Source organism: Cherax quadricarinatus, chromosome 9, assembly GCF_038502225.1.
Source record: "Cherax quadricarinatus isolate ZL_2023a chromosome 9, ASM3850222v1, whole genome shotgun sequence".
Classification (NCBI taxonomy): domain Eukaryota; kingdom Metazoa; phylum Arthropoda; class Malacostraca; order Decapoda; family Parastacidae; genus Cherax; species Cherax quadricarinatus.
Window position 1 is genome coordinate 31,471,522 of NC_091300.1, and position 12,899 is coordinate 31,484,420.

Sequence of the window (12,899 nt, forward strand, 5' to 3'; positions counted from 1 at the left end):
GTGGGGCAAACTGCTGCTTTGTACATATTGCTGTTTGGCGAACTTATCACTAAATTATTTAAGCAAGCTGTGCCTCTCTGCCTGTCAGAAGTTAGTTTACTTTGGAACTTGGCTTTTGACAATCATTTTCTTTGCCGAATCTGCCGCACGCCAAACACACACACACACACACACACATACACACAGCCAGAAATGAATATGTGTGGACAAGGAGAGAAGCCCAGCATCAATACGAGAATGATACAGCATCAAAAGCCAAATCTGACCTAAAGCTTTTATACTGCCACATCAGGAGGAAAACATATGGTCAAGGATCAAGTAATTAGGTTGAGGAAGGAAGGAGGGAAACTTACAAAGAACGACCAGGAATTATGTGAAGAGCTCAGCTCAAGATTCAGGGAGGTATTCACAGTGGAGACAGAGAGGCTCCCAGAAAGCCGAAGTGGTAGGGTGCACCAGGAAGTGCTGGACACACTGAACACAACCCAGGATGAGGTGAAGAAACTGCTAGGGAAACTAGAAACCTCGAAGAAGGTGGGCGCAGGTAATATCTCTCCTTGGGTCCTGAGAGAGGGAGCAGAAGCGTTGTGTGTGCCTCTAAAAACAATCTTCAGTAAATCTATTGAAACAAGGCAACTGCCAGAGGTGTGGAATACAACAAATGTAGTTCCAATTTTTGAGAAAGGAGACAGACAGTCTGCACTGAACTGCAGACCAGTGTCGTTGACACGTATGTAAAGTTCTGGAGAAGATTATCGGGAAAATAGTGGTGGAGCACCTAGAATGGAAGGAACTAATAAATGACAACCAGCACGCCTTCAAGGAAGAAAAATCCTGCATCACGAACCTATTAGAGTTCTATGACAAGATGACAGAAGTAAGACAGGAAAGAGAGGGATGGGTAGATTGAATCTTCTTGGACTGTAAGAAGGCTTTCGACACAGTTCCACACAAGAGACTGGTTGAAAAACTAGAGGAGCAGGCAGGAATAGGAGTGAAAGTACTGCAGTGGATCATGGAATACCTGACAGGAAGGAAACAACTTGTGTCGGTCCGAGATGACGTGTCAGAGTGGGTGTATGTGTCGAGTGGGGTTTCACAAGGGTCAGTACTAGATCCGGTGCTCTTTCTGGTATATGTGAATGATATGACGGAAAGGACAGAGTCAGAGGTGTCCCTGTTTGCAGATGATGTGAAGCTAATGAGGAGAATACAAGCTGAAGAGAATAAGATAAGCCTACAAGGGGATTTGGACAAGCTGCATGCCTGGCTTGAGTTTAACCCCAACAAGTGCAAAATTATGAGGATTGGGGAAAGACTGCAGACGGAGTATAGCCTAAGAGGTCAAAGGCTGCAAAACTCATTCAAGGAAAATGAGTTTAGGGTAAAGATAATACCGAGCACATCTCCTGAGGCACACATCAGCCAAATAAATGCTGCAGCATACTGGCAAACATGAGAATAGCGTTTCGACATCTAAGTAAGGAGTCATTCACGACACTGTACACTGTGTACGTCAGGCCCATATTGGAGTATGCAGCGCCAGTATGGAACCCTCATCTGGTCAAGCACGTCAAGAAATTAGAGAAAGTGCAAAGGTTTGCAACAAGACTAGTCTCGGAACTGAAGGGTTTGTCCTACGAGGAGAGGTAAAAAGAACTCAACCTGACAACAGCGGAAGACAGGAGGGATAAGGGGGATCATGATAACATGTAAAATACTGAGAGAAACTGACAGCGTGGATAGGGACAGAATAATTTCAGAGATGTGACACAGCAACAAGGGGTCACAACTGGAAACTGAAAACTGAGATGAGTCACGGGATGTGACGGGGCGGGGGCGGGGCCAGGAGCTATGACTCGACCTCTGCAACCACAATTAGGTGAGCAATCAGGTAAGTACACACACACACACACACACACACACACACGCACACACACACACACACACACACACACACACACACACACACACACACACACACACACACACACACACACACACACACACACACACACACACACACACACACACACACACACACACACACACACACACACACACACACACACACACACACACACACACACACACACTGTGGCATGCAAAGAGTATGTAACCTTCATTTGGCGCATGTACACACCCTCATTGAAAGGCTATCTCCCCCAACCAGCGAACCAGTACTAGGGTCGAAAGATGGTACTCAGGTTCAAGCCAATGAGAAGATGGTTTTGGCAATTGCAGAGGTGTTGTGGGTACCACCCGCCTGTCTGTCCTTGTCATTCCCATTCTAGAGCTGGTTGAAGCACGGTCTGCTCTCTTGTGGCTTCTATTCTGCCTTGCTTACCGTGGAGTGCACTAATACCTATTGTTGTACATAGTGTATATAGTGTACATAATTCTGTTCTTACTTGGTGAAGGATAATATAAGTCAAAAGTTTTCTGCTGTGTTTATTTTGCTCTCTTTACACCCAGGATAACAGGCCTTTGAATTCCTGGGTTGTAATACACACACACACACACACACACACACACACACACACACACACACACACACACACACACACACACACACACACACACACACACACACACACACACACACACACACACTCACATACACACACACACACACACACACACACACACACTTGATCTAGTACTTTCCGAGTACGAATCAGAACAATAACCTGCCAGTTGGTAGAGTTTACTACTCCAAGTATAATATTGTACAGATATAAAGTAACGTGTTTAAGTCCACAGCTTATTTAATGTACAGACATTTAACATGCCTAATTGACACTCACCGATGCTGTGCACGTAGTGGTGTGTAAGAAATTAATAATTCCATTAATTTTGAAGAATGTTGAGCCTAGACGTGATTTTTAATTAATTAAAGTTCTTATTTTTTATAAATAGCATTTATTTTCCCATTTATACACTGTACATATCAATGTCCTACCTAATAGAAGCACTCGTCCATGAGTAGAAGTATAGGCAAATGTGTTACAAGCAAGAAACAGGCTAGATGTTAGAAGGGTTTCAATAGGTCCACCTTCTAGTATTCTTTAAAAGATATCTATACTAACAGCTATATATTTGTAACAACCTGGAACTAAGACTCAATGTATTAGCGTATTAGACTCACTTACCTAAGATATAAGAGGCCTGGTAGACGATGGTGCTCGAAAAGGCTATGAGGAAGCGACACAAAAGGAAGAGTTCGTAGTAAGGAGAGAAGGAGCCAGTGATGGACACAAGTATAAACACCCACAACGCGATACTCATTACTCGTTTACGGCCGAACCTGAAACAAATGAGATTTTTATACATATATATTTATATCCAGGAGCATGGGGCTAGTATCCTCTTCCCTTGTATACATTACTAAATTTAAAAAGGGACACTTTCATTTTTCTTTTTAGGTCACCCTGCCTCGGTGGGATACGGCCGATTCGTTAAATAAACATGTATATATATATATACATATATATATATAATGTCATGCCGAATAGGAAAAACTTGCGATTTTGGCTTAAATAGTAACATTCTTCTTGCTGAATAAAGCAAGCAAAAATTTGTGTATGCAATAACTTCCCAAAAATCATTCTGAATCTAACAAAAAGAATATTTCATTGTGTTTATTATTAAATTATTGTAAACTTATCTAAAATACATTTAGTTGGATTATGCTAAATTAAATTGCACTTGCTATAATAAGGTTAGGTAAGTTTTCTAAGGTTCTTTTGGCACAAAATTATTAATTTTTACATTAACATAAATGAAAAAAACATATCTTTAAACATATAAGAGAAATTTTTAGAAAAGACTTTACTTTAGCTGAGTTCTTGTTAATTGACCAATTTTACCTATTCGGCACGACACACACACACACACACACACACACACACACACACACACACACACACACATACACACACACACACACACACACAGATATATATCTATATATATATATATATATATATATATATATATATATATATATATATGTCGTGCCGAATATGTAAAACTGGTCAATTAGCAAGACCTCATTTAAAATTAAGTTCTTTCTAAAATTTTCTCTTATATGTTTAAAGATAAATTTTTTTCATTAATGTTAATGTAAAAATTTTTAATTTAGCACCAAAAGAATCTTCGAAAACTTACCTAACCTTATTATAACAAGAACAATTTATTTTAGCCTAACCCAACTATATATATTTTAGATTTGTTAACAATAATTTAATACTAAACAAACACAGTGAAATATAATTTTTTTTTCGTTAGGTTCAGAATGATTTTGGCGAAATTATTGCATACACAAATGTTCACTTGTCCTATATGGCAAGATGAACGTTGCTATTTAAGCCAAGATCGCAAGTTCTGCCTATTCGGCACGACATATATATATATATATATATACATACACATATATATATATATATATATTATACATATATACATACACATATATATATATATATATATATATATATATTATACATATATACATACACACATATATATATATATATATATATATATATATATATTATACATATATATATATATATATATATATATATATATATATATATATATATATATATAGATAGTTATAGATATATATATATATATATATATATATATATATATATATATATATATATAGATAGTTATAGATATATATATATATACAACAAGATCAAAATAAACAGGTGATATCACTATATGCAAAATAACCAATGTGATAAAATATTGAATTTCCAAGCACTTTCGTGATTTCTAACATTATCTAGGACCTTTAAGAATAATAGGACAGCAGAAGGCTTATATGGCTGAGATATCACCTCACATATGACCTTACAAACCATACCCCCGGCCGGGATTGAACCCGCGGTCATAGTCTCAAAACTCTAGCCCGTCGCGTTAGCCACTAGACCAGCTAGCCACAATAAGATTCATCCAACTAGGTATATTTCTACACCATAGGAAGGTTAGCACAGGCACCACTGTGACCACAAATGCAAGTTTTTACAGACGAATCTCCAGCTAGCGTGGCCGTGACGAACTCTAGCTCAAGTCCCTTCACTGAGTCATGTTGACGGCAGTGAAGGGACTTGAGCTAGAGTTCGTCACGGCAGTGAAGGGACTTGAGCTAGAGTTCGTCACGGCCACGCTAGCTGGAGATTCGTCTGTAAAAACTTGCATTTGTGGTCACAGTGGTGCCTGTGCTAACTTTCCTATGGTGTAGAAATATACCTAGTTGGATGAATCTTATTGTGGCTAGCTGGTCTAGTGGCTAGCGCGACGGGCTGGAGTTTTGAGACTCTATGACCGCGGGTTCAATCCCGGCCGGGGGTATGGTTTATTTGCAATCGTGTCATTACGATTTCTTGAGTCATGACCTTATACTTGACCCAGCACGCTGTCACATGTCAAGTAAAAGTTATGAGTGACATATCTGGCATAGCCTAAATTTCTCACAAATTCTATTAATTATAAATGAATCTAATTTATATAACCCTGTATTACCACATGTTTGCTCACACCACTCTCTCTGCTTGTTCCTACAGACATTCAAAAATGGTTGTAATTTACCATGAAGAATGTTGTAATCTGAACATGTCTGGTAAGATCGAGTTACAAGGGTTACTAAATCACGTTTGAATTGAATAGGTATAACTGAAGAAAATTTTGATGATGTAGCAAATGAATTTTCAGTTCAACTATCTCTGAACATCATTCGTCTTTGAGTAGAGAGGACGTGTGCTACTGCTGCCCCCTATAGTTGACGGGTGGCAGTTACATTTTCTCAACATGGCGCTGGCGGGTAGACGCCATGTCAATACTGTGTGTATTGAGTTGACCCGTGGGGCCGTGCTTGGACCATCAACGGCGCTACTATTGCCTGCGACAATTTGTGATACCTATGGTATTGCCAACGAGGACTTGTGCGGTGTGACAATGAATGGTGTGTCGACGATCTTTGTGAAGTTCTGCTCAGCTCATGTTTACGAAGCAGTGGTTGACAAGTTCTAGGAGGTTAATCTAGTGGTTAAGCATGCAGTGTCAGTGAAGCTACATGATGTCTCCCGTTATTACATATGGGTAAAGGTCAGAAACGTGCCCTTTGAGGCTGATGTATCTGACCTTCGAGCTGCACTGGGTAATTATGGCACAATACATATGGCTACAGCAGGGAGGTGGTCTGACGGCCCATATGCAGGGATACCAGAGGGAACGTTTTCTGTAAAGATGACATTACGACACCCAATCCCTTACGTGATTTTACAAGACTTCAGGACTCAGGTATTGGTGTCATAAGCAAGGCAACGCCACACTTGCAGGTTGTGCGGTGCTTATGACCATATGGCGGTACAGTATGAACGACAGCGAGGTGGCAAGGTTGGGCAACAAAGCACGGACGTTGAGGAGGAAGGTGCGAGGCAAGATGTGCCTGGTGCGCCGGTGTACACCGTCAGGATTGTCTTGGAGTGAAGAGGTTGAGAGGTCTACGGAGACAGTGTGTGACACATTCCCGGAAGTGTCGCCTTCTTTGGAGGTGGAACCAGTAGAGGGCCCGGCTCTGCAAGATGTGCATAACAACGATATCGAGGAATCCATTGCCTCCATGCTGGATGATTTTTTTACAGAGAGGAGCATGAGTCCTGCGATGGACCCTTCCATAGACCTGGGACCTGCTGCGGAGGTGGACGTTGGACACGAAGAGCAGCTGGTCATGGGTGTCCCAGACGCCTTGCTGAAACATACGGTGGAGGTGGAAGTCCACCAGGACTGTACTGTGGATGACGACATGCAGGTGGAAAGTGTAACGCGGAAGTGTTCTGTTGCACTTTCAGACTCGGAGGAAGTGCTGACGCCAGCCCAGCGATCAGGGAAAAAAACCTGGGCAGATGTGGCACAGAGAGGGCCCTGTGGACCTAAAGCTCAGGGAATGGTGAAGAGTGCTTTAACATGGGGGGAGGTGAAAAAGGTGGAAACAAAAGATCTGGTGAGAAACATTCAGTATCGAGAGGAAAACCCCCACTGACCAATTAAAGTGCGTGACAATAAATATTAATGGCTTGAGGACTGTGCGAAAGCGTGTATGGTTCCAAGAATTATTGGTGGGTAATAATGTTGACGTTGTGTTCGTACAGGAACACAATCATAAATTAGGCAGTGAGTTGCGGATAGATGGGTATGATGTGTTTGTGGAAAATGCTGTATAGTTGAAAGGTGGCATTGCCATCATGATCAGGGAGACTAGCCCGTTTGTTGTGAGATATTGCGAGGGTGGGGAGGGGAGTGTAATAAGGATGGAAGGTGTATGGGGCAGGGAGAAGGCAGCCTTCGTGTGCGTGTATGGATCGGCAGAGAATGATGGGAGTGTAAAAACTACCTTTGTGAAGGAGGTATTAATTTACTGTTTGCAGTCACTCCCCGAAGTGGCGGTCATAGGAGGGGATTGGAATTGCGTGATCCGGCGTAGGGCTGTTAAACCCCGAGGAAGTGGACACTTTTCTGGGGTATTGGGGAATTTATTGACTGGGGTGGGATTAATGGATGTGGCAGGGGGGGGTTGAGGTTGAGCATACCTTTGTACGTCGTGGGTATGCGGTGCAACTTGATAGTGTATGTCCCGCGTACTGTCGCAGTCAAGAGCGTGCATATCGTGGATGTGGTGTTTTCCAATCATAGAGGGGTTCTCATCAACGTAGGGTGGGAGGGATTACCTAGAAGGAGTCGCAGTTACTGGAAATTGAATGTTAAATTGTTGAAAGGGGAGGAAAGCAGCCAGTCCTTTGCGACTTTGTGGGAGGGTTTGTGGGCAGGGACTCCTGGGGATGGTGACTTGGTTCGGTGGTGGGATATGGTGGCTAAGACACGTATTCGGGATTATTATTTTCAGTGTGGGTGGGAAAATAATCAAATGTTGTACGGGCTTCAGGGGTATTTTGAAGGACAGTTATGTGATTGTTATGTGGGTGATGGTGCATGATACCCTGTAGAGGAAATTGAGGATTTAAAAGAACCTATAAGGGGCTTGAATAATGATTGTTTTGATGGTGCACGGGTGGTGGGAGGTTTGGAGGAGGTTTTCTATGGGGATCGGCCTTCGGCCTGTGTGTTGAGAGAACATAGGCAGCGGAGAGCAGCCACAGTGCATGCAGGGAGAGAAGGCTATCACGAGGGCCAAGTGTTGGTGACGATGGAGGGCATGAGCGGGTATATAGATGCTTGGTTTAAGACCTACATGTCAAGCGTTGGGATAAGTAATATAGCAATATGGGAAATCGGTAACAACATGCAGTGTGGGCTTAGTATGGAAGACAGAGAAGCATTGGAAGGGCCTATTTCGGAGTGTGAAATATGGCAGGCTCTGGCTGGGGCGAGCTTAGGTAAAGGACCTGGGATTGATGGGCTACCGAGTGATTTCTATGTAACAAATTGGGGCGTGATGAGTGTTTTTGGTACTGTTATTTAACATCTTAAAGACTGTTGGGGTTATGGGAGAATTGCAACAGACGGCAGTGGTGGTATTGGTGCCAAAAGGGGATCGATCTACAATTCTGGACTATAGGGCCATTTCACTTATGTGCGGTGATTACAAGTTGTTCGCGAGGATACTGGGGAACAGACTGAAAAATGTGATGGACAATACGGGACAATACGGGATACCAGGCAGGTCCATGTTCGAAGGCCATGGGATGATTGGAGGTTTCATAGAAAGGCGACAGGTGTTGGGTTGGGGGGGGATTTTAGCATTGGATTGGGCTACTGCATATGATAGTGTAGAAAGGGGAGCATTGTGCCAGTTCATGTGTTGGCAGGGTTTTGGGAATGAAATCATCTCTTGGGCACAGACTTTATACAAGGGGTGACTATGCGTGTGCAGGTCAATGATTGGTTAGGTGTGCCAGTTCAGATGGGTCGGGATTTGAGGCAAGGCTGTCCCCTTTCACAATTATTGTTTGTGTGTTTTCAGGATCCTTTTTATAGGGCGGTGCGGGCATGTGTTTTGGGAGGTTTGGGGGGTTATGAGAGCGATGGGTGGCCTGGTATTGTGGATTACGTAGATGATACAATGGTCTTGGTAGTGGGTGGTGTAGACTTACAGTAGGTGGAAGGAATCGTGTACGTTTTTTAAGAGGCGACAGGGATGAGAATTAATGCCACGAAGACTAAGTTCATGGCAGTGGGAAATTGGGACCAAATGAGTGGGAGTATGAGGGGTAGGTGGAGCGTGGTGGACCAACTTAAGATATGTGGGATTGTGTATGTTTGTGATCCGTTGGTGGCATGTGAGATGAATTCGGTGAGAGCTGTGGATAGTGTGTTAAAAAGACTAGGAGGATTGATGTCGGCACATCTCACGTTGCAATAAAGAGTAATCGTGACAAACGTACTATTATATAGTAAATTATGGCATGTGGTGGTCATGTATCCGTTAATGAGCCGAGAGGTCACGAATTTGTTGCGTAGGGTTTATCGGTTTATTTGGGGATCTGGCTGTGAGTGGTTAAGCAGAGGGGTAATTACTTTGCCAATTTGCCAAGGAGGGCTGGAGTTTTCTGCGGGAGGGTGGGAATAAAGGGGGGGTGCACGCGGACATAAAACGTTGGTGGACGGGGAAGGATTTACGAGTAGGGGAGGCGATGTTGAGAGTTTTGATGGTGGCGAGGGATCCAGTTCGAATCAAGCTGCGTGTAATCGAGAGAGTGGGGGGTGGGGGGTTGGAGGTGGCTGCTGTGGAAGGAGCATACCCGATGTATGCCTGGCTCGACATATGGGAACGTCTCCGGAAGTTGTGCATTAGTCCGGGTGTACGAGAGGTGATGTATCGCTTTTTACAAGGGATTCTGCCGTCTGGGATCGTCTTATTTAATCGAAAGCTCAGGAAAGGTGGGGAGTTTCGAGCGTGTGGTGAACTAGAAACCATTTTTCATGTTGTATATTTTTGTGAACGCATAGGGAGGGTCAGGGAATGGTTTGGAAGGGTAATTCGATTTATGGTAGGGGATGGGTTGTAGGTATTGCGAGTGTTAAGTTTAGACATTGATGGGGTGGGAGCGCAGGTTAAAAGCACAGTGGCATATCTAGTAACTGATTTCGTGTTCACATCATGGGCAATGAGAGATATAGGAGCGGGTGAAAGAATAAAGGCGCTGGCAGCGACATTTTACAGATCTAAGTGCCGCAATCGGGAAGTATATGGTAGGAGATGGAACACTGAATTTACAGAGGGTTATAGGAATTTTCGGCTGGACTCCAGTGTGGGTAGATTGGTAAAGCACTGCGTACATTGTTCCAAGGTTCGTAGGTTCGAGTCTCCTTCAGCCAGAGATCAGTGTTTGTGTATATTTCGCCTGCTCTTGCGAATTCCTTGCATTGTTAATATCTCTAGTAAGGCCAATGCATGCAGAGGATGAGATGAAAAGCTGTAAGCCTTCTCCCTGAAAGCTGGCTGCCTTAGATCAAAGTCTAGTGCAAGCTGGACTCCAAGGTATTGTCCAGTGTGGGTAGATCGGTAAGCACTGCGCACTTTGTTCCTAGGTTCGTAGGTTCGAGTCTCCTTCAGCCAGAGATCAATGTGTGTGTATATATATATATATATATATATATATATATATATATATATATATATATATATATATATATATATATATATATATATATATATATATATATATATACAATCGCAGACAGGTGACCTGAACAATGCAAGATAAGCCATTAAGGATGATAGAAATCTTCAGGGCAAGATATTTCACTGAGACGTGTGAAACATCTTGAGCTGAAGATTTCCATCCTCCCGTGTCTAGTATATATATATATATATATATATATATATATATATATATATATATATATAGTCCTCTCAGTATATATACACAGAAAGATGTTTGTCTCGAGGTACTGTATATATACCAAAAGATTTATCAAGACTAAAGGACTAAATACCTGTCAAGTCTACGGGGCTGAACCATTCAAAATTACCTCTTCACTTCCATCGTCTCCAGTGTTTATTTTATATACTGGACTGAAAAAGCCGCCCTGTTGGGGAACCGTCTTATTAGTAAAGATACCCAGGGCTTGTTCATATGTCTTACACATTACCAACACATGTGTATCTGAGAGTTTAATTGAATCCCAAGTTTAGCGACTGAAAGTCTCAGTTATTAGTGTACAAGGGATAATTAACCTTAATGATACCCACTTGCAATTGGTACGTTTTACCTGTCATAAATAATCCACACTTTGAAGAGAAAATTGTAGACGATGTTTCGGCCCTTTCATTACCATTATCAAGTCACATTGTCTGGGGGAACCGAAATGTCATCTAAAGTGTCATTTCAGGAGTGGGGAATATCGGTGAACTGTTTCAGCCACTGTACTGTGGCTGGAACAGTCACAACAAACTAACTAGCCTTTATGCACCACGAATATTAAATCATGTTTTCAAAGTGGAATTGTTTTGAACATATCAATTTGATGTAGGCTCAGATTGGTGCTTCAAATAAAGTTGCACTGAAAACTAGTAACTTCCTGCTTCCTAAACGAGCAGGAAAACGCACATGAGATATAAAATAATGAATATGAAGGTGGTGTCTCACTTTCAAGGGAGGAGCGTCACACGGGAGAGAAATCCGCGATCGATGGGTGGGATCCTCGTGAATAAACAGGGAATCACCTGTCAGAAATGGGAAGACGGGAGGTTACCTGTCTGAGAAGAAGCCTCCAAGAGGAGAACCGACTGCGTATCCCATCATATAGACGCTCTGTATAAGTGAACGAAGTGTCTCACGCCCACACACCAGGTTCCACTGTAACACAGAACTTGATGTTAGAACACTGACAATAATTGCAACACACAGTACATGTTGTTAGAACATTAAAAACAGCACCATGTCCTACTGTAATACATAATACATTATGTCAGAACACTAACAATAACACCGGGTTCCACTGTAACACATAACACATGATGTTAGAACACAAACGATAAAGTCAGGTACCACTCTAACATGCAATACTCGATATTAGTCTAACAGGTCCCACTACAGTGGGACCGATGATTATACTATATATTTTTGCTTGTGGCGTTTCTCTCCACCAGTCCAGAGTTTTGCCCTGACGTTTCACGAGAGAGGAATATGTGCGTGTTGTGAGACTTAGTGTTATTGGTAGTGTTCTAACCATCATGTGTTTTGTAAGAACTGGGCTTAGTGTTATTGTTAGGAATCCAGTCAACTTGTTTTATGCTATACTAGGGCTTATTTGTTGTTCTTTGCTGTTATTTCAAACAGCGTGCGTTGTATTACAGTAGGACCTGGTGATATTGTTGGTGTTTTATCATCGGGAATTGCATATGTGGACTGGGAATATATATATATATATATATATATATATATATATATATATATATATATATATATATATATATATATATATATATATATGTATATATATATATGTATATATATATATATATATATATATATATATATATATATATATATATATATATATATATATATATATATATATATATATATATATATATATATATATATATAACAACCACTCTGAAAGAATAGAGAAATTCCAAGCGCTTTCGTGACTACTCACATTATCAAGGAACTATGAAAGTAAAGCATCCAAGGAAGCTATATAAGGGGTCTGGCCAGCACCTCACTATCAGATCCCACAACGGTTAAACACCTGACGCGCGCCGACCCAACTTGGATAGGTCCTTTGCACAACTCACCCACAAACTATTCTACCCAAGAAAATTTAAAAATTATTTGTCCAGTGTATTATTAAATTCTTCCCAAATTCTATTAATTATAAATGGATCTAATTTATATAAACCAAAGGAAATATTCATA

The 12,899-nt window shown here is 41.5% G+C and overlaps 1 protein-coding gene across 1 annotated transcript in view; it reads right to left on the bottom strand.

The window, feature by feature from the left end:
* Window positions 1-12,899, bottom strand: part of LOC128685952 (steroid transmembrane transporter SLC22A24-like) — a 54,541-nt gene that overhangs the window by 19,994 nt on the left and 21,648 nt on the right. The window contains exons 4-5 of the mRNA XM_070083117.1: window positions 11,731-11,834; window positions 3,153-3,307 (exon numbers count right to left, since the gene is read on the bottom strand). Of these exons, the coding sequence (XP_069939218.1) occupies window positions 3,153-3,307; window positions 11,731-11,834 (259 nt within the window). The remainder of the gene's footprint in view (window positions 1-3,152; window positions 3,308-11,730; window positions 11,835-12,899) is intronic.